The following is a 22,414-nucleotide window of genomic DNA, read 5'->3' as shown; positions in this document are numbered from 1 at the left end:
AACCTGTCCGGGCTCTGTCAACCATGGCAACACTCCTCTCCAGGGCGGGGACAGCCTCTGTGGGTTAGGCCTCCCTGCCTGTGGCGTTTTGCTGTGGTTCCTAAACAAGACAGTGTCTGAAAGCACCATGCAGGGGTGCACGGACCCCAGTGTTCTCCTTGTTTCCCCTTCAGAGCATCTGACCTTGTCCAGGCCAGGTGCACATTCACTTTTAGGAGCTGCATCCAGATGGGATGTGCTGAACTCCCAGGGTCCTGTGTGCTCCCGTGGGTGTGGCTTGGTTTCTCAGCACCTGCCTGTGTGCTGGCCAGTGTCCTCCCCTGCCACCTCTGAGTTACGGTCTGTGTTCCACAGATGAGGAAACTGCGTCTGAGAAGCAAGTGTGTCACTGAGGTCACACAGCCAGCATGGCAGGGCTGGGACTGAACCATGTGATCTCACTGACTGGAGGAGCCTGTGGTGGCCCCTGACCTCACCCAGGCGGACGTGGGTCACACCCTGTTTCCTGCTGGCCAGCAGATCTGGGTCTGGATGTTCTCTACTGCTAGGGACAGGCGGTTCTGGGGTTTTCCCCCGATGGAGGGAAAGGATGCATTAAGCTGCTGTTCACAATCTCAGGGACCTTTATGAGAAGGGAGTGTGCCCCTGTGTCCTAAAATAAAAGAAGATGTTTGGGAGGCCTCAGAAAAATGATGTTTAAAATCTCTTCTGTGGCCACAAGACATTCTAGAGCCTCCTCCTACTGGCTGGGTGCTGGCTGCTAGTGGCCCTCGGCCGCTGGAAACAGCCCCTCCTGGGCTGCAGGCGAGGGCTGAACAAGGAGCCAGGCTGCTGGGCCAAGGCGGGTTTGCTGGGTGGTGCCTTCTGTGACCCGCACACCCTGACACCTTCCTGTTGGCCTCTGCTGTGCTTCAGCCCCTGCTCCGGCTAATCACCTCCTGTCGGCGTCCCCCTCGGTCCCCAATAAACTCATGAACAAGAATCCTCATCTTAGGCTCTGCTTCTGACCTGGGGTATCCTTTAATTCAGAGAGAGCAAATCCGAGCTCTTCAGGTGCCCCAGGGCAGTGTTAGAAACTTGGTAAAATAAAGATCAGAGCAGGAATACATGGAGACTGAAAATATGAAAGATCCACAGAATAAAGAGGTGGCTCTTCAGAAAGATAGTTATCTAGATCCTTAGCTAAACTAACTAAAAACCAAACCAACACAAGTAAATGAAATCAGAATCCTCTTTATCACCCCCCGTTAACATTCTCTGCAAAAAGGGCAAACGCTTTTCTGATAATTTTTTATTTATATTACCTTTAATCACCATTCATAAATACACTTATATATTAATCTTGGAGAATTTGTAGTTTAATGCACCAGGTCCCCCCAGCTAGAGTTTATTATCCGTGGCTCTCTAATTGCAGAATTAGGACAGAAGAAGCCAGCCCGCCCGGTGGCGGGTGTTCCAGGGCTTCCCTGTAATATAGAATGAATAAGTTCACTGAGCTCGGCGGTCTCAGGTGAGCAGCTGACAGGCAGGGGCTGCATGGGCAGCCCTGACACATTTGATTCTCCTGGTTGATTCCTGACTCAGCGACCTTTTCATTCACAAATCTAGGCCAACGGGAGCATCAGGGGAGGGGGCGAGCTCCCCGCGCCCGGGCCTCTCTCTTAACGTCTTGAGCCTTTTGTCATGCAGTGAACGCACACGCCGTTTCTCCTCCTGCTGGCATCTTCTGTGGAGTCCGGGGTTCCTCTGAGCAGTTCCCTGAGGGCTTCCTCAGGCATCTGCAAGACAGAGACAAACTCAGTGGGTGCAGCCTCCACGGGACTGTGCTCACAGACAGGCACCCAAAATCCCAGGAGAGCAGGGCAGAGCCAGGTGCTCCTCTGTGCCCATTGTGTCTTCAGTAGGCCTTGGACATGGGTGTCAGTGGGTGTGGAGGTGCTCACCTGCTATCCCAGCACTGGGCTGGCTGAGGCAGGAGGATTGCTGGGAGTTAAGGCCAGGGTGGGCTCTATAGTGAGTTCAAGGCCAGCTTGAACTACACAGAGTTCACCCCTCTCCCAATAAACAAATAAAAAGAAATGTGATGTCGACACAAATCTGGGACTCCAAATCAGAATTTCCGAAGCGTGTGTGTCCCCTTGGCGAGCTGCAGAGGGAGGTTTCCCATGAACTCTGGTTTTTGCAGGAAGCTTTTCAGCGCCCGGGATTCCGTGCCAGGCTTCGGAAGCTGCTCTGGAAGCCCAGACCGGCTCCCCGGAGCTGCCAGTCCTGTGCGGAGACAGAGCCACCCTGTTCGCCTGGTTTGTCCTCCTCCCACCGCGGTGTTTTCAGTCTGCAGAGCACTCTTGCGCTGGGCCGGGTGGGCGCAGTGGGCGGCGCTGGGCACTGAGCGACCCTTTGTGCGGCGGCGTAAACAACAACAGATTATGCAACAGGGCTCTGGAGGTCCTGCTGAGTGCCGATGCGATCCGCAACCTTTCTCACACCGCAGAGCGGAGGAGAGTGGGAGGCCGCTCGCCAGAGGCAGAAACTGGGCCATTTGGCCCTGCACAGCCCCTGCCCGGCTGCCTCTGTGCAGGTTCATTTCACAACCAGGCAGGGCAGGGCACTTTGAAGCCGCACGGCCAAGGCTCTGTGGACGGAAAGAACGGTGCAGGGACTGGAGGCTGAGTCAGGAGGCCCTCAATGCAAACAGCCACTGGTCAGCGCTCTGTACATTTTGAGGCCCCCTTTGCAGGTCACAGGAGATGATGGTGGTGGTTGGTATGATACTGTAAGAAGGGCCCTTTGGCTTCATTCCTCATGACCTTGGGGTTGGACTTGTGCGCTCAGAATCACAACAGTGGGCCAACCCTAGCCCGGGCTGGATTTGTGGATTTGTTCTCATAGCCACTGTACTGTTTTTGTTTTTTTTTGCTTAAATTCTTTTATCGGTACATTTTAGGTATACAGTAAGTTTACATTTTTCATTGGGTGCTTGTACCTGTGCATGATGAATCTTGGTTATTTTTTTCCTCATTACCTGTGCGCCTTTCACCCCCTCCACCCTTTGCACTGTTTTTTAAATTTGCATTTTCCCCTTACATTCCCCAAGCTTGGAACCCTTCTCCTAAAAATAAAGCAGCCAGTCTCACCTTTGTTCTGTGCAGAGTATTCTCCGAAGAGTTTGCTGGTTCGGTTTGGGTTCCTATGGATTCTTCCAAAACTAAACCAAGGAAGAGGTGGAGGGGACAGAATAACGTAGCACCTTAGAACTTTCTCAGCATCTACAGGACGCCCTTACTGCGCAGCAGGGAGGAAATGTCCTGCACTACAGGAAGTGTTGCTGTTAAGCGTGCAGCCTTATGCTGTGCACTGGACGGTGGTTTACAGTGGCGCTGGGCCTGTCTTGCCTGTGCCTTGTTCTTTTTTAGTTTCCTTTATTTTATGAGTCTATGTTTGTGCTGCATAATGAACACGTTCGTGGTGGTGGTGGGCACCTGGACACACCGATGAACTGGGAGACTTTCCTCTCCCCTCCTCCTCTACCCCCGACTCCCCACCCCTGCCCACCTTGCCGATTCCTGCCCAGGCCCAGCACTGGCCCAGCTCCGCACCCACGGACCGGCCCGCAGCTTCTCTCCCCTGCGGCTGGACCAGGCCCCCCACAGGCTTGGAGCTTTGGCCTGGCTGGGCATGAGGTCCCCGAGTCCACAGGGACTGCACTGTGACCCTCACTGCAGCAAGCAGAGAAGTTGAATCTTAAAATCATAGCAACAAAAAATGATCCAATATCTCCGTAGTGACGTAGGGTATCACTATTTTTACAGGGTTTATTTCTGAATCCAATTTATGTTCCTAACAGAAAAATAAGTGAACCTAATCACATAAAATGGGCCCACAAGTGATAAATCCCTTTGATAGACTGCAATTCTGAATTATAAACAAGTCCTCAAAAAGTAAATTGGAGGGCTGGGGATTTAGCTCAGTGGTTCCGGCACCTGCCTTGCAAGCACAAGGTCCCAAGTTTGATCCCCGGTACCAAAAAAACAACAACAACAACAACAACAAAAAAAGTAAATTGGAATAAGACAAATATTTTACTTTTTTTTTTGGAACCAGGGATTGAACTCGGGTCCTTGCTCTTAAGGGACAGATGTCAGAACCACTGAGCTAAATCCCCAGCCCTAAGACAAATATTTTAATAAACATTATTTAAAAGAAAAAAACATTAAAAACACAGAGTCAAATGATTCTGGGGACCGGGGATTTGGCTCAGTAGCACTGCACCTGCCTTGCAAGTGCAAGGTCCTGAGTTCGATCCCTGGTACCGGAAGAAAAAAAAAGTAGTTCTGTACATGTTTACGATACACACATGTGCAGTTTTAAATATCCTAATTATCCTAGCTGTGTGAGTATAAACTGAAAATTCCCTTTTTCCGCTCTCTGCTTCCGTCGCTCAGTGGAAAGCCACACGGACTCCCTGCTGCGGCTCCCCCCTTTTTTTTTTTTTACAGTGAGGAACCGGAGGGAGGTCCCATCCTGGGTGAGTGCGCTGAGGGGGCTTCTGGGCCAGGGCCGGAGACCCTGTAATGGGGGACCCACCTGTCAGAACCCCATCCAGCTGCTCCACCAGGAACTCGGCGTCCTCTCTGGTGAAGCACATGGGTGGTTTTATTTTGAGCACATTTCGGTGCGGCCCATCAGCACTGAGCAGCACTTGTTTTTCCTTCATCCTGGTTGAGGCAGGAAGTACAAGTGAGTGCTACCAGTGACAACTGGGATTATTAAGAACCGCGCAGAGAGATAGGCAGGAGTCCCACTTCCAACAAGCCCATGGCTAGCAATTGCCTGTGACTTCTTTCTGAGACAGGGTCTTGCTATGCGGTTCAGGCTGGCCTTGAACTCACAGCGATCCTCCTGCCTCAGCCTCTCTGGTGCTGGGATTATAGGCCCGCACCCCCACACCTGGCTCTTCCTTTTCAGTGATGAGAGGAAGAAACAGTAACACTAGCTCTCAGATGGGCCAAGGCATGGGACAGACAGGCGGGGCACTGTACTTGTAGGTGACATGCTGGGCTTCGGCGGTGGCAGGCGTCCTTCTCTCGCGGTCCCTCACTAAGTCAATTCCGATGAACAGGCCGATGCCCCTGACATAGGGACAGAAAAACCTTTTGAGCGGGGGGCTCTGCATTGTCGCAGTGGTTAGCACTGTCCCCTGCCTCCATCTGAGGCTGAATCTGACCCCTTTAATCTGAGGCTATGGACATACAAGGTACCTATCTGGGTTTTCATTTTTGAAACATTTTTTTTCATTGTTTTTTTTTTCTTTCAGTTATAAAAGAAAGGGGCTTCAAAACAACCTTTGATTTTTCAGGATATTTGTGAGGCAAATATTTATATAGCTATGAAAACCAGTCAGCTTTCTAGGCAGCATTTTACATAATTTTCCACAGGTCACGAAGAGGTGCTTTTCGTCTTTTGGGTGATGAAATGGTGCTAGCTTCATAAAAAAGAAAACGTAAAGTCGGACACTCAAAAGGTAACAACAGGGCCGGGGATTTAGCCCAGTGGTTCCGCCGCCTGCCTTGCAAGTGCAAGGACCTGAGTTCGATCCCCAGTACCAAAAAAAAAAAGTAACAACATTTAACAACAGCTTGTGGATTAAGAATGATTTTGCTTTCTCTTTTTCTTGGTGTTTTCTAGATTTAGCTTATTTATGTTACATTTATAAGATATAAACTATTTTAATTTTGCAGAAATGAATAACTAGATGACAGCTTCATGGTAAACACACCTGATATCTCCTATCAGTGTGTGTTTGGCCTTCTGCTTATTCAGTAACTCGGTAAGATAATTTCCTACTCGAATAGCATTTCCTTGGAGGTCTTCTTTTTCGATTACATCCAAGACAGCCAAACCAACTGCACAAGACACTGGGTTTCCTCCAAACTGCAGGGAAAAGACCAGTGAGAAAACAACCACTGAGTCAGAGATATTGCTTCTTCCATGAGAAATGTGCTTCCCACATACATGAGAATTTTAATAAAATTTCTCTTATTAATTTCTCAGAGTGGAGCATAATTTTATTCCCTCCCAATCAAAAATTAATTTCAGATTATGTTCTCTGTGCTGCATGCCTGGAATTAGCAGGATTAATAGGGAATTTATTGGTTCACCCAGACAACAATGAAACACTTGTGGTTTAGAAAAGGAAAATCAGGCTTCTGGGCCTGAAGAGTGGAGTGAAAATAGTGAAGCAATGATATTTTCTCTGAATAATTTGGTTTTTTTTTGGTACCGGGGATCGAACTCAGGTCCTTGCGCTTGCACAGCAGGGAGCGAAACCACTGAGCTAAATCCCTAGCCCTTCTTGGAATAATTTATGTCCTTAGATTTAAATCTTATTTTTATCTGTAATAAGTGCTCTGTTGTACATTGTGTACAAGCTATAAGTTTTCCAAGCCTAAATCTTACAACTTTGGGATGAAAGCCAAAGAAGTGAAATTTCCCAAAGATAAAAATTTAGTATCACTTATGACAGCTTAGGACTAAATCATTTAAATACTTTGAAAGTGTTTTGGGAATTTAAATAGGATATGAGATGAAGAAGATCATGTTGTCTATTAATGAAAATATTGTAACCTCCAAGGTTCAGTGGGATAATTGTCAACCACGGGAAAAATTAAGGAGACTGTTCTAGGAAGAGGAAAGATAAGAAAGGAAAAACATCCAGGGCGTATTGTACCCAACAGGATAGAATCCATTAGACCAAAGTTTGGCTAGGATACTGGGTGCTTATTCAGCAACACTGAGCCTAACTCCTTATGACATCGGCAATCAAACACATAAAATAGGGGCATGAATGACGGCCCCTCTTGGAATTGGAGTTGTGGGTGCAGCTTACCGTGTTGAAATACTCCATCCCGGAGCCATGGAAGGCTTCCGCGATTTCTCTGGTGGTCACCACACACGCCAGGGGGTGGCCATTGCCCATGGGCTTTCCCATGGTGACGATGTCTGGGATGAAGTCCTCACCGTGCACCTGGAAGCCCCAGAAATGCCTGCCCGAGCGACCGAAGCCCACCTGAACCTCGTCAGCTATGAATACACCTCCTGCACCTCGGATGTGTCTGAAAAGCAGAGGATTTCAGTGGCTTCAGTCGGGAGTCCCTGAACCTGCCCACAGTGATGCAGCTCATGAAAGACAAAGAAGGAAAAAGCTTTAACCTGAAGCCTGGATCCTGTGAAAGTGTTCCAGTGCTCAGAATCCACATTACAGACACAATCACTTAACTTCTAGGTGAGATGCAGACTACAGTGTTTGGGTGTAAAGTAAGCTGTGTTACAGTGTTTCAAGTGGCGAAGGTGTTTAGCAGGGTTAATTTCTGGGTGTTTACTAATGATCAGCCTTGGGAACCACCCATCAGTTGGGTGCAGGGGTGGCCCTGAGCAGAAAGGCTGGGAGTCCGGCAGCTGCTGTCTGGCGGGCATCCATGTCCTAGCTCCCGTGTGGCCCCACGGAGCTGTCAGCGCCCCCGCCTGCCCAGGGTGCCTGGCAGGTACATACTCTGCCACTCTCCGGAAGTAGTCTGCTGGGGGGATGATTTGTCCACCGCAGCTCTGCATGGATTCAGCGATGAAGGCAGCGATCTGTGGGAGAGACACGGGTCAGATCCCAGTGGGTCCTCCGGCCAGCAAGAGGCTTCTTCAGGTCAGGTTATGCTCCAGGTGGTGAGGAGCAGGCCTCAGATGAGAGGGATCTGTCTCTGTGGGAGTCCCAGCTGACCTAGAGCTCTGCCTCTGAAGTCCTAGGGTGCACAGGAAGCAGCCACAGATGGAGGGCCAGGGCCAGTCGCCGCTCCACCCCTGAAGAGCAGTGCTCTCCTGACAGAGGGCCGAGGAAGACTCGTATTTCCGTCCTGACAAGAACCTCTAAGGAACCCCGCAGCCTCCAAAGGCGGCACCGTGGCCTTTGGTGACATAGGAGAGCGAGGCGGGAGCGGAGGGTGGCTCGCGGCCACAGTGGACGCTTCTCCGCGGTGCCTGTCGGTTTCGCCTTGGATGAACCCACATCTGGGTAGGCAACTTGCCATGGGACTGGAGTGAAGTGCTCTAGGGGCTGAGGGGACAGAGGCAGGAAGAGAAGGCACAGGAGAGCGTGGGAAAAGACACCAAGGGCGTCACGGTGCACACCCGCGATCCCAGCACTTGGGAGGCTGAGGCAGGAGGATCGCTGTGGCTTCTAGGCCAGCCTGGGCTACACAGTGAGCTCAAGGGTCAGCCAGAAAATAAAAATAAAAATGAAACCAAGAGAACCCAGGTCCTAGTTCTGAATACTCCTTCACAAGCATATTAGCTTGGGAGAAATGCTTCATGTTTAGCTAGGTAGTGGCTTAGCTGTAAAAGGGCCGTGCCAGACTCCAGAGGTTGCTCCTCTAAAATGCCACGGCTCTGCAGGCCCAGCTCGAGCTCAGAAGCGCATGAGCACGGACCCCACAGCCGCGGAATGCTCATCCCCCCCGCCCGGAAGTTACCGGGCCCTGTCTTAACAGCAAAAGGTTCGAATGATCTGGTTACTGTTCCTCTTGTGCGAGAGGGAGCTGGGATCTGTCTGCCTGGAGAGGCCACAAAAGGACAGAAAGCAAGTGAGGAGAAAACGAAGAAACAGGGAATGCGAATGGCAAAGAGATTTAATTGGAAAAAGCAAATCATTCATATTTCAATGAAGATTTTTTTAGAATTACCCTGTCTATGCCATAGCCAGTTTCAGGGTAAAGAGTTGTCAAGCTGCACAGAATATCCACATGAGTGCCTCAGTGGGCTGGGAGTGGAACATCCCTGAGCCAAACACAGTAGGGTGAAGACTGAAAAGAAGTCCAGGTCTCCTGCCCGGAGGACTCTGGTTCTGGCTGGGCCTTGAGGCCCAGGCTGGAAGGATGGCTTTCTGCTTCGCTTTCCCCGGGTGCGGCCCGGCCCGGCCAGGCTGAACCAGCTGGAGGGCAGCAGCCTGGGCCAGGGGTGCATCTGGCCACCAACCCGAGCCTCCTGGGGACAGTGCGAGCTGCAGCTCTCCCTTCCTTACACCTCTCCCTCCCTGCATCCTGACCTGCTCCTGCTCCAGTCCAGGAGCTCAGGGGAGGGACAGGGACCAGTCAGTGCAGCCTGGCTCAGAGGCACCACTGCAGTCCCGCGGTGTGAAACATGAACTGAGCAAAGACGAAGCTAGAGAGGGACGAAGGGAGTTCAGGCTCATCCTTTTTCTGCTCCCCGCTGACTACAAGTTTCAACTGTTTTATAAACACATCTCAGGGTCTCCAGATGCACCGACCTTCCTCCCTCTGCGGTGGGCGTCCTCAATGATGCCCTGCACCTCAGCCGCATAGGCACTGGCGGGGTCCGTGTGGTCCTCTCTGAACTTCCCTCTGTAGGTGTCTGGAGCTGGCGCCTGGGAACAGCAAGCCGAGCAGCTTCCCACTGTTTGCCTCTGGACAAACCTTTCAAATGCCCTTTCCCTGCAAGGGCTCGGGAGAAGGCTGGCCACGCGGACCCGCGCCACCTGGGCTCCTGTGCCCCCCCCAAACACTTCTGAGTTCTGTGTAAAACTGACATCTTCGAATTTTGAACTGGAGCTTAGATTTGTTCCCAGACCCTTATAAATCAAGACTTTATCCCCATTCACATAAAAAGCAAATTCAAATCGACCACTGTGATCATATTATTATTTTCTTTTGGTATCGGGGATCAAACTCGGGACCTTGCACTTGTGAGGCAGGAAGTGGAACCACTGAGCTAAACCACTGGCCCTGTGATGATATTACTTAAAAAGTCAATGAATGGAAACTGTATTCACTATCCTATTTTTATAATGAACCAACACCTCTTAATCCTACCCCAAATTACAATCATTCAGGAAACTGAGACTGCTTTAGCTGACTCTAGATCTTAAAATCCTGAAAGAAGGTATTTTGTGGGGGGGATGGATGAGGAGGTTTTTGATGAGACAGGATCTCACTCTGTACTCCAGGCTGGCCTTGAACTTGCAGTGATTCTCCTGCCTCAGGCTCCCAAGTGCAGGGATTACAGGCATGAACCAGTAAGCAGGTATTGATGATTGTCTTAAGAGAATCTACTGACCCTCCACTAAGACAAACCCGCCAAATGCATTTCCCTGGTTCAACAACTTGCTTGGTTTCTTTATTTGGCTGAAATCTATAATAACAGCACATGCAGTGATGGCGAGCCCTTTAGAGCTTTCAGTGATGACAACAGCCGGCTGTGGCCTATGTGCTATAGGTTCACCAGCACTGGGATAGAGCACATTAATTTCATAGCAGTCATACGAATTCAAATTAACTCTGAATTTTGAGGTGAGACCAGTGACAGAAAAAGTCACCAAAGATGAAGGAGCAAGAAAAATGAGATCATATGAGAGCTGCGAATGCCACACTCTGCCACAACACTAACTCAGCTGTGGGCGTGAAACCCAAGTTGTCCTGACTCCAACCCTGGGGCCAGTGCTGGAACTGCTCAAGATCTTACTTCAGGTCGTGTGGCTTCACTGTGATGGAAGAACGGAGCTGGATTCTCACTGGGGCTCCTTCCGGCACTGAGACTCCCATTCAAGGCTCTCAGAGACTTACCACGTGCACAAACTCTTTCTGGTCATCCTTGCCCTTCTGGAATTTATACGGACTGATCTCAATTAAAGATGATAGGTGGCCATGATAAGCACTGAAAAGAAAAAGAACAGTAACTAAGCCTGCTCTGAGAGATTCTTCTGTCCCAAGAAGCATGATGTTGGGTGTCCAGGGTGGCTCTCAACACCATGCCAGAGGGGACAATGCAGGATCTCACTTCCAGGGCAGGGTGTCGGGAGCAATTCTATATAATTGTAGGGAAAAATTTCACAATTCAATTATGATCAGGCCTAGTTCTCCTGCCTACAGGCAGGCTATGGCATGTGGAGACAAAACTCCATCTTCACCCCCAGTCACAGCTAAGACCTCAGTGGTCCCGTGATGCTGTGATGCTCCAGGGCAGGATTACACCAGCTGGAGACATCCTGGGAGGAACAAAATCCTCATCTGCATAGTTCCTCAGTGTTCTAGGATCACCACAGCCCTCTGAGCCATCTGTTTCTCCCATGTACCGAATGAAGGTGCAGCAAGCTCAGAGGCTTTCGTCTTTGCTGCCCAGAGCAGCACCGATCAGGCCCAAAGCTCAGCTTCTTCTCTAAGTCTCATTTTCTGTCTTTATTAATTAATTTGCCTTGTGCTGTTGTGGCTCACAGGAAACCAGAATGCAGGGGTTCTGGTAACATCCCCCTTTCCTGTCCCCTATGGCAAGGTGTTTACTCTGTCCAGGTCCCTTTACAGTGTAGTAGAGCACATGGAAGCCAAGTATCCCATGGGCCAGTTCTTTCAAGTGGGGAAAACAAGCACAATTTCTTTGGATTATGTTGCTAAAGTAGATTGTCTATAAAACCTCACATGTAATTTTCAAGTGTATTTAACAGTGATATTCTAGTAAAAAAATTTTTTAAAACAGGGTTTTACTCTGTTGTCCAGGTTCACCTGGAAATCCTGAGCTCCAGTGACTCTCCTGCCTCAGCCTCCCAGCTAGCTGGGGTCACAGGCACGTGGGACCATGCTTGGCTGATACATTTTAACAGCAGCTTTCTACCCAAGAATGATGGTTTCAGTTCAGAGTGGTTTCTAAAGGGTGCCCGGTTGCAATATTAGGTCAATATTAGTTGGGAAAGAACAGGAGGCTTCTCTGAGAACTCACACTGAGAGGTGACAACATGACTGTGACATCTGTTCCTTTTTCTGTTCCTTGCCCAAAAATATAAGTGAGATTTGGAGAGGAAATTATAAGAGACCCATGCACGGAGAAAGCAGAGAAAGTACCTGCCCTGCCGCAGGTCCAGACAGAGCTGCGGTGACAGCAGAGGTGGGGATTAGAATCAGGAGGCGAGAGCCCAGAGGGTCAGGGCCGGAGAGCCAGGTCTGCGGAGGTGACCCGCGCCCCGCGTGCGGGCCTGGAGGTCCCGAGCCCGAACTTACTGCTCCAGGGTGATCACGTCATGGCGGCCCCGGAACCGACGAGCCAGGCGTAAGGCCAAGTCGTTAGCTTCAGATCTGTGGGGACAGCGGGGTAGAGAGGGACAGGGTGAGCCCTGCTTTCAAAATTAGCAAAGCTTCAAGGCGGGCGACAGCACACACAGGGGCACCTTCCTCTCCCACAACCTCCTCTCGCTTCAGCCTCGATCATAAGTTCCCAGGTGTTTCCAGTAAAGAGCGTGACGTGCAGACAATGAAAAAATAATATAAAGAATGAGGCAGACAGAAGAACCCCAGGAAAAGGTACAGCCAGGTCACCCTGTCTGTCCTCAAAGACGCGAGGAGCCCGGTCAGGCCCCTCGCTGCCGCCACTTTCCTCCATCTGCTTCCTCGCTGGCTGGACAGACCCCAGGGGCGAAGGGAGGAGGTGACCCTGACGGTGACCATCCGGCACCGCTGGGCGCCTCCTGGGCCAGGTGGGCGCAGCTTCGGCTGCTTCCTGACCCGGGGCCAGCACCCGAGAGGCCGATGAGCGGGTGAGGCGCCCAGCGCGAGGCTGGCGGGGCTCAGGACCCGGCCGGGGCACCAGGTGGCTCTGTCGCCCCGCTCCAGGGCAGCACTGCTTGGGACAGACCCGATCTGACAGTGTGGAATTCCTCAGAAGAGAAGGTCAAGCACACTATCATGAATCCTTAATGCATCGTATTAGACCCCAAAATATCCTCTCAATTCTTTACAAAGAAAAAAATGATATTCTGGTTATATGTTTGCTTTTAAAATACCTTGTGGAAAAGTAAATCAGAGGAAGTCATACAAGCAAGCGCTCTGAGAATTTATAATAGTGAATGTAATGAAAAATGTATCATTTAAAAATCGGAGTTGCTGATATACGTAAAGCTTTCTCCCAATATAACTGCATTTTAAGCTTTACAAGTCATTAGAGATGTATTTTCAAAAACATACTATTTGATATCCACATAACGTCATTGAACGCAGGGATGATAATTTGAATTTACAGAATTTAAAAGTTGAAATACATCCTTGAATTTCCTTTTTCTTTCCTGTGTTTGTGTTGAGGAAATACACTCAATTTCCATAAGAAAACTGATGAAAAATCCTATGAAAAGAGCCAGGTCTGGTGGGTCACACCTGTAATCCCAGCACTTGGGAGGCTGAGGCAGGAGGATCACCATGAGTTCAAGGCCAGCCTGGGCTACACAGTGAGTTCAAGGGCAGCCTGAACTACATCGTGAGACCCTGTTTCAAACAAACAAAAAAATCTAACAGAGTGTAACTTGTTTAGTAGCTTTCTTTCTTTACTAAAAGTCCTCATTAATTTAAAAAACTTATTTGGCTTTTTGAGGCCCAGACTCTGTGTAGTTCAGGCTGGCCTAGAGCTTGCAGCGATCCTCCTGCCTCAGCTTCCTGAGTGCTGCTGGGGTTACAGATTTGCGCTACCACTCCCGGCTTCTCAGTGTGCTTTGAAAGCCCTATTCTGCCGACCACCTCTAGCTCCTCTGCCTTAGGACCCGAGGGGACAGGGGGCCCCCAGCTCGAGTGCACCGTACCCCGAGTTGGTGAAGTAGCAGACGCAGAGCTGCGGGGGCAGCGTGGCCACCAGGCGTTGGGCGTAGGCCACAATGTTGTCGTGCAGAAAGCGGGAGTTGGTGTTCAGCAGCGCCATCTGCTTCTGGGCCGCTTCCACCACCTCAGGGTGGCAGTGCCCCACTGTGGCGGGGACACGAGCCAGAGCTCAGGACCCGGCCAGGAGCCGAAGGGACCCCCGCCCTTCCCCAGGACCCCCTCACCGTGGGCCACGTTGTTGATGCAGTCCAGGTAGCGCCGGCCACGCTCGTCAAACATGTACTGTCGCCCGGCCCGCACGATCTTGACTGGGTCCTCGGCGAAGAACACGGTGCAGGAGGGCCTAGGGCAAGAAGAGGCGCTGAGCTGGGCCGCTTTCAGTTACAGGAGGAGGCGGAGAACAGCCCGGCCGCTGGCTCTAATTTATTATTTCTTCCCGTTTCACTTCAGCCTGGAAGCTTTTTCCTCAATCCCCGCTCAGCCTGCTCACATTTCTTGCCTTTTCTCAGTAGTGCCCGGGTGCAACACAAGGACACTGATCTCGGGGACTGGGCACGCGCGGGCCGCATCTGGATCATTTTCAGGCCCCCTCCCTTCCTACTGCCTCGACTCCCCAACTGTTAGAGACGCGTGGACCGGCTGGGCACATCACAGCGCTCATCGCAGACTCTGGTGACCACGCGCCCTTTGGGACACGTTCCTCTACCACCAGAAATAAAGCCTGTTTTGGAAGTTTCCTACATCAGAAACTGCAACAGATTTTACAAATAGCGCCTCATTTAATCCTCCCACTGAGCCTATGAAGTAGGGGCCGATAGCGTTCCCGTTTTTAGGATTGAGGAGAGCGAGGAATAGAACAATGAAGAAATGGGGTCAAGGTTACACAGGCAGTGAGGAAGCAAGCATCTGAAAGTTGTTGGTGTCCCGATGTTTCCTTTGTCCTTCCAATTTATAAAGAAATGAATAGCACTGGAAGCTAAATCCAGACAACTTCAAGTTAAGTACTAAGGAGATGTTAGAGAGCATTCTCATCTCCATGTTTTTTGACTGGTACTTGAGTGTCTTGTAGAAGAATTTCCCACACTTATTCCATCATTTCCATTATTATTTTCCTAATTATTTCCATACTTTATTTATTTTGCAGTACTGGGGCTTGAACTCCAGGCTAGGCAAGCGCTCTACCCAGCTACACCCCCAGTCCTGGTTTCCATGCTTATTTTATCTTTTGAGACAGGGTCTCACTCTGTAGCTCAGGCTGGCCTCAAATTCACAGCAATCCTCCTGCCTCAGCCTCCCAAGTGCTGGGATTACAGGCGGGCATTACCACACCTGACCACTTGAATTTTGGAAACTTTAAACTGGGCCTGGTGACACACGCCTGTAATCCCAGCACTCAGGAAGGCTGAGGCAGGAAGGACTGCCATGAGTTCAAGCCCAGCCTGGGCTACAGAGTGAGACCCTGTCTCAAAAAAAAAAAAAAAAAAGTCAAGAATTCTTTTAATATAGTCTTTTGAGCATAATAAAAAGTCATTCATATTTCTGCTTATTTGGATGTGTTTGAAGTATAAATTTAGCGGCAGGGGTAGGTATCAGGAAGGTTTCTTTCGGATCTTGCCTTGGGGTGTAGGAGCTAGCAGTGAGTACGCTTTTTCATTTCGGTGACTTTGCGTACCTAAAAGAACCCAAAGGAACCTATGAGACAGTTGGGGTTACTAGGTACATTTTAGGCTGATCTGCGCCTATTTAGAAAGTATTCTGATTCTTGTGAACACCAAGTGGCCTCCGACTGACAACTGCTTAGGCTGCGGAGCGCCCAGGCGCATTGTTTTGCTTGTTCGCAGCGCTGGGGTGGACCTGGGGCGCCTGCACTGCTCAGGGGCTTGACCCCCACTGTGCACCAGGCAGGAGAGTCTGGATTCACAGATTTCAAGTTTAGGATTAGGGTGAGAGTGGAGGCGAGTCCTCCGCTCCTGTTAGCCCTCCTGCCGGGCAATCCCGCCGGCTCCTCCAGCTGCGGGCGCCTGCCCCGCACTCCCGGCTCCAGGTGTAGGCGAGGACCAGGTACGCTCGCGGTGGACGGGCGCCCGCGTTGCGCACTGCGCGCTTGGGTCTCGCCCGCTCGCCCGCTCCCTCCCCTCCCGCAGCAGCCGCCCGGCGCCCTCGCCGTCCCTCCCCGCGCTCTCCTGCGGGCCGGGGCCCCTTACCCGATGTGCTTGCCCCGCAGCGCCAGCGTGGCCTCCTTGCTGTACAGCTCGCACATTGTGGCGGTGGCGGTGGCGTTGCCGGCGTCCTGGAGCCAGGCTGCGGCGCGGGCCCGGTCCCGTGGTCCCCGGGGGTCGCCCCTTTTAAGCCCGCAGCCTGCGGCGCGGCCCGGCCCCTCCTGCGGCCCCGCCCCTGTCCCGGCCCGCGGCGGGGTTCTCCCGGCTCTGTCTCCGCCTGCCTCTGCACCCTCTCCCGCCGGCGGGGTCCCTCTCGCACTCCCGGGTTTCTTTTCTGGATCCCTTCTTGTCACAGTTTCGGGTCGGGTTCTCCACCCTCGTTTAACCCACCGCGCGGTGCCGGTGCCGACTGCAGGGACGCGGCCGGACCCGCCGGCGATGCCCGATGTCGCTCAGTGATTACACCGCGGCCCGGGCGTGGGGCGCCCGCCTGCCATCTCAGCCCTCGGGAGGCTGAGGCAGGAGCATCGCCGCGGGTCCGAGGCCAGCCTGGGCTACACAGCGAGTCCCTGTCTCAGAACACAAGAGCACAGCATTGGGTGGCCAGTGGCTGGCTCGGCCTCGGTAACCTGCGCGCCGCGCTTGTCACACGGATCGGATCTGCGGGGACGCGGGGGCCCGGCGCGCCTGACTTGCTGCCTCGCTCAGCAGCTCAGCACCGAGGGCTGCACGGCCTGTCCGTCCCCGTGTCGGTCCTCGGGGCTGGGCGGGGTGTGCGCTCCTAGGAGAGGGCCGAGGGCCAGCGGAGAAAGCTTCGCTCCGCCACCACCCTGGGACTTGCGAGCGACCGACCGACCGCCCTCCGGTAAGTGGCTACGTGTGTGCCTAGAGCTCTGCTGGGGCCGGGTCGAATTTCACTTTTTAAAACAGAAAGGTGGAGAATTGGAGACCTGTGAGTAACAGGCTGTGAAGACTCCCAGGCGTCCCCTGAGGAGTTTCAGGAGTTATCCACAGGGCAGAGGGCAAATCCCAAACAGAAAGCTTGCTGCCCTCGACTTGAGGCCCTTGCCGGCCGTACCTGAGCTCTGGAACCGCCTGGACTGGGGGTCGTGGAGGGTTTCGGTCCCCCGACAAACCCACTCCTCTCGCTCTTGGGTCTGAACGGCCTCAGCTAAGGGCTGGGTCCAGGCCGGGCCCTTCCACACACTGGCCAGCTTCTTGGCCTTTCTGGGGCTGATTTCTTGGCATGGAGAAGTGGAGCCGCTCTGACTCAGTACACCTGAGTGGGGCGTGAGCGAAGCAAAACATGATTCGGAGTCTCCGAGGGGCACCTGAGCCCTTTCCTCTGCCTTCCTCCTGCCCTAGAACTGCTGCTCCAATAAGGCCCTCGCGTCCAGGCATTTATTCACGCCTTCAGATTAGGCCAAATGCTGGCTGTATGCAGTGAAGGTTTTAGTTGCCTGAGACAAGATGTGATCAAAAATGTTGAATAGGGGCCAGGGATTTAGCTCAGTGGTTTCGACGCCTGCCTAGCAAGCTCAAGGACCCGAGTTTGATCGCTGGTACCAAAAAAAAAAAAAAAAAAAATTAAGAAAAAAAAAAGTTGAACACTTAAATTTAAAACATCTATTACAGTAGAAGACACATTACCATGAACTCCCCTCAGAATCCTCCCCTCACTTTGAGCACACATCCCGCCGTCCTGGCCGCTTCCGGCAGCAGCTCTGGAGTCCTCTTTCCTGAGGGTCTTTAGCTGTGCTGCCCTGGCTGCCTGAATGTCCTCAATGGATTCAAAACATTTCCCTTTCAAGGTCACCTTGACTTTGGGAAGAGCCAGGAGTCACACGTGCCAGATCCAGTGAATAAGGTGGATGAGGATCGGGAGCCTTTCCACATAATTTTTGGGGAAAAATCATTTCACAATTATTTATGATTAGGGCTGTGTGGAGCCTCAATGGGCCTGAGATGCTGTGATGCTCAGGGGCAGGATTACATCAGCTTCAGATACTCCTGGACTCAGGATCGTCGGGCCCTTGGAGACGTCTGATCCTCCCTATGAACCAACCCAGTAAACAGTGGCGAGGTTGGAGTGTCCTCCCGGCCCCCGTATACTTGAAACTATGCAGGTCTCTGCTGTCTTTTTCTTTAGCCCTCGCTGTCCCGTTTCTAGGCCGTCAGAGCACTGCCTGGCCTCTGATAGCTGAGGACACAGCGTCACATTCTGCCAGCTGCCGTTCCCTCGGGTGGTATCAGCAGCAGCATTCATGATATTTTCAATGACACCTCATGAAGACACTCAGGAAAGGACACCAGAGCTGGTCCAGAAAGTGCCGAGAGAGAGGGGGCGAGTGTGTTGGAACAGAGGGGAGGACTTTGAGGGGCTTCACAGCCATGTGACTTCCATGTGACCTGGTACCAACCAGGCCCAGCCTGACCCCGGCCCCAGCGGCTCCCCCTCCAGCTCTTCACTGTCCTGGTGGCAGCCTGGACACAGGTGGCCTCTGAGGGTGGGAAATGGGACCCGTGTGAATGGAGATGTGCTTAGCTTTTGTCGACATCATACCCAACAATGGAAAACATCTCATTAATTTTTTATACTGATTACTTCTTGAAATAAGAGTTTGGATATGCCATGTTGGGTTTACTAAAGCTATGTCATTAGTACTGACTTTGTTCTAGATTCGAACGCCGTGTGTGGAGTGACTTTTCTATCGGACAGCCCCATTGCAGATGGACACAGGGAGTTCACAAGGAAAAGGTTCCTTTGCTTTCATCGCTGGCAGTGTCTTGAAGGGAAGTGAGAGACCTGCTCCTACCAGCGATGTCCAGGAGAAATGGCTTTTCTCAGCCTCTCTGTCACATTATTTTTCAGTCCCGTTCACTCCCCATCAAAATCCGTCTTGAGTGTGTGTGCTGTCTCCCTGGTGAGCCATGGGTCCTACCCTTCCCTTCCTGAACACCCATCAGTTTCTTCTTCCTGCTCGCCTGGGCCCTCTCCATGAGGGCCTTGCTTGTCCTCGGTCACTTCAGGGACTTGGCATTTGCTCAGGGTTTCAGTTTAAATCTCTCAGGGAAGTCATTCTTGACTGCTATATGGCAAACAACTCGCAGTTAATTAAATACAAAGCCCCAAATGAATCCCCTCTTTGTTTGGTCCTCATGTGTCCTATTTATCAGGGTGCCCATGAGCTCTGGTCATGGCAGGCTTTGATAAGTATGTGTTGACTGACTGATGTGTTTCAAAGAGGAGAGTTCTCAGGAGCCGGCAGCCCCCCAAATGTCACTGTCCACTTGGGTGTTGACCACTAGCTTGCATTTTAACTGCTCCATGACTCCTGGGTTCACTGTCTCTTGTAGGCAAGCGTGTAACTGGTGCTTGAAGCCCTAATTATCTGCCCATCGTCTGGCTTCTTTCACAATGTGGACTAAGTGACAGTAGCTAAGTACAAGTAACGGTCTTTATATAAAGAACCAAATACACAAGAGCTCCAAAGCAGATGGATGGAAGCCAACAGAGGTCCATGGCAGACCAGGCTTTGTAAAAAGCAAATTTGGAGGCTTTGGAGTACGCGCCTTCGGGCCCTCAGTGCCTCTGGTAGCAGTGTATGCGGTGGTGGCTTTGGAAGCTTGCACAGAAGTGGACGTTGGCCCATCTGGGTTCCCACTCTATTGATCGGCTCACCCTGACCTGGCCACAGGTTTCCCAACAGTTTGGGCTTGGCCATATGACCCCGGGTCAGGACTGAAGTGGGATATGCAGTCCACCCTGCGTCGGGTAGGAAGTCCATCCAGGAGCCTGGAGCACAGGGCTGACAGCACAGGGGGACTGTGTGTCCCGGACACGGAGAGCTGCCATTGCTTACATATTTCTCACGGTGGCCTGCAGGACCCAAGACTCCTCGCTACTTCCAGCCCCTGCCCCTCCCTCCTCCCTCTGCAGGGACTTTGTCTTTTCTGAACATCGGACGTCATACGGGGCCATGGTGGGTGTGGTGCTTTTCAGACGAGGCCCACCAGGCCCAGAGATCCATGTCATGACCCTGCAGGAAGAGTGTGAGCTGCGTGTCTGGACTTCGCCTGAGGGGTCACACTCGGGGCACCATGAGCCATGAGCATGTCTTGGGCACACAGCTCCTCACCGAGACCGGAAAGGGCCTGGCTGGTGGGAAGATGTCACCCTGTTCTGGGGCGCTCAGGCCCATTCGGCCACACTGATGTGTGTGTGTCTGCTGTGTACCACGTCACACCCGTGCCTCCCCTCCTCCATCCTGATGTCCCTGTCCCAGGCTGAGCCCGCAGGAAGGGCTCCTCCACACCGGTGCTGTGTGCAGTGTGAAGCACGCCTGGGGAGGAGAGTTTGGTACAGTAATTAAGTACCCCGGGCAGTGCTTTAGTTCTTTAGTGCTGCATGCTGTAGCCAGAAGCCACATCAAACTCAAGAAGTGAGCTGTGGTGCCCCGGATGTGGCGCCCCGGATGTGGCCAGGGAGTTGGAGATGGCTCTGGTTTATCCCTGGGCTGAGCGGCACAGATCATGCTGCTGTAGGCCATGGCTGAGGATGTCTGGTAGTCACTGGATGCCAGAAGACTTATCTGAATTCCCACAGCCGCCTAAAAACACAGCCCCTGGCACCTCTGCCACTGTAAAGTCCCTCCTTAGCAGTTTACAAGGTAAACCAGGAATTCAGCAAGATAAGAGGTCACCTAAGTGAAAATAAAAGAAAAAAATAGAAACAGCTTCTGTACATAGGGAGGGGAGGGGGCCTTGGAGCAGGGGGAATGGGATAAAATAAATTTAAAAAATAAAAAGATGAAGTCACCTAAACTGACATTGTCAATGCTGTCACAGAGCTATCCTCTGCTTCTCACTGCTTCTGACTTTGTCTTGATGCTCATGCCAATGATGTCCACTGGGACCATCGTGCCTTACCCAGACTGGTTACTTGGTGAGAACAAGCAGGTGGGGCACTGAGCGCTGGCTGCACACTCGACACAGGCGGCCTGTCTTCTACTCTGCCAATACTGGTTTGGGTAAATACTGCTTATTGCAGGCTTAATTTTGTGCTCCCTGTCCATTCATGCTGAAGTCCTAGCCCCCGGTAACTCAGGTGTGACCACAGCAAGGCCACGTTCCACTAAGCACACTACAAGCTGAAAGTCGTGTAAGCCAAACATGCACTCAGCACAGCACCTCCTAGCACCTGGCCTGGCCCCACTGGACACTGCAGCACGTGGCTGGCTTGCCCTGGTGGACCCATGGCTGACCGCCTCTGGGGCTGGCTGCTGTCCCCTGCATTACAAAGAGATCCCACCACAGACTGCTAGACGGGGGAAAGATCACAGTTTGAAGTATGGCTTCTCCTGAATGCTTAGCACTTTCGCAGTACTGGAGAACTGAAAAGTCTAAGCCGAACGGGGATAAGCCAGGCTCTGCCTGTCTACGGAGGTGAGATGTGGGCGGTGGGATGGCCCTGATCCAGTCTGAGGGGCTCCTGAGGGAGGAGGGATTCGGACACAGGCGCACACAGAGCAAGAGCCTGGCATGCGCTCAGGAAGGAGACGCCTGCGGGCCTGCGCCTTGGCCTTGGGCCTCCACACTCCAGAACTGGAGAGTGTTTGTTTGAGTCACCCAGTCTCACTACACCATCGTTATTCCCTTTCTCCCTCCAATGGGAAAAAAGTGAAGTAAGTGAGAGAGATCAGGGTGGGGCGTGGTGCCACACACTTGTCATCTGAGCACTTGGGCAGCTGAGGCAGGAGGATCACTGTGAATTTGAGTTCGAGGGCAGCCTGAACTCCATTCCAAGACTGTCTCAAAAAACCCAACCCTCCCCCAAAAGAAGGGAGCTGAAATAAGCACTTCAGTTCAGGAGTACGGCAGCCAGGATTTGAGCACCCGGAGCCTGGCGCTTAGACTTGGGCTCATACCTCCATGCCAGCTCTCTGTGAGTGGGTAGGAGGGGAAAGGGTCCCCGGGCAGCCACGGGGCACGAACCATCCTTATCCTGTCTGCGGAAAACCTGCAGAATTGCACAACAACTTAGTCGGGGCAACAGCTCGATATTTTCCTCGGCAGGAACACGCGGAGTTTGGGGCAGGTGACAGAGTCCCAAGTTCAGTACTCTGTGGGTAAGAGTTGACACTTGCCTCCGCAGGGCTCTTCCGGATGCAGAACTGGACCGAGGTCCTCTCCTCTCGTCCCCGCTGCTGCTGCGGCCTGTGTGGGCGGTCACGGGCAGCCTGCTCGCGCCTCTCTTCTATCAACCCTGGAAGGCCCACTCGGGAGGGGGACCGCCAAGGAAACATGCGTTTCCGTGGTCGGGGTGTCGGGGCTGTGACAGTGGAAGTGCTTCTCCTCCTGGCCCGGAGAGGCACCCTGTGAACCAAAAGTTTGGTGGCTTGGGGACATGAAAGGGACACAAGCCACGGATTTACTTTTCAAGGGACAGGTGCTTCTCGGCGTGGTCTGTGAGTTGCGCTGCATGCACTTGCCTCAAGGAGAGCGAGGACCGCAAGGAAGCGGGTGAAAAGCTGGGATCCTGGCCGCACGCTGGGTCCTATTTATTTCACTTAAGAGTACCGGATCAATGTGCATCCATTAGCTATAAATGTCTCTAATTTCTCATTT

General features: G+C 52.2%; 1 protein-coding gene across 4 annotated transcripts; it reads right to left on the bottom strand.

The window, feature by feature from the left end:
• Positions 1–1,276: 1,276 nt before the first annotated feature.
• Positions 1,277–17,028, bottom strand: Etnppl (ethanolamine-phosphate phospho-lyase). 4 transcript variants are annotated; one of them, XR_015446436.1, is made up of 14 exons: positions 15,833–15,983; positions 13,853–13,971; positions 13,613–13,772; positions 12,048–12,122; positions 10,623–10,713; positions 9,311–9,427; positions 7,550–7,632; positions 6,887–7,112; positions 5,777–5,931; positions 5,040–5,129; positions 4,585–4,715; positions 3,135–3,205; positions 1,944–2,983; positions 1,277–1,778 (listed from the first exon to the last, which is right to left on the bottom strand). XR_015446436.1 is itself a non-coding variant. In XM_087198790.1 (13 exons), the coding sequence occupies exons 2-13, from the start codon at positions 13,905–13,907 to the stop codon at positions 1,662–1,664; spliced, it is 1,371 nt and encodes a 456-aa protein (XP_087054916.1). In that variant the 5' UTR covers positions 13,908–13,971; positions 16,866–17,028; the 3' UTR covers positions 1,277–1,661. The 4 variants fall into 4 exon arrangements, 3 of the variants coding, with proteins under 3 accessions (XP_087054916.1, XP_004866267.2, XP_087054915.1); XM_087198790.1 differs by lacking the exons at positions 1,944–2,983; positions 15,833–15,983 and adding an exon at positions 16,866–17,028; XM_004866210.4 differs by lacking the exon at positions 1,944–2,983.
• Between the last annotated feature and the right edge of the window lie 5,386 nt (positions 17,029–22,414).

The sequence above is a fragment of the Heterocephalus glaber genome, unplaced genomic scaffold, assembly GCF_053883595.1.
Source record: "Heterocephalus glaber isolate CG9 unplaced genomic scaffold, H.glaber_assembly_v1.0 deba00001688, whole genome shotgun sequence".
Lineage (NCBI taxonomy): Eukaryota > Metazoa > Chordata > Mammalia > Rodentia > Bathyergidae > Heterocephalus > Heterocephalus glaber.
The sequence above is the reverse complement of the archived record's forward strand: the minus strand, read 5'-3'. Positions and strand labels throughout refer to the sequence as shown.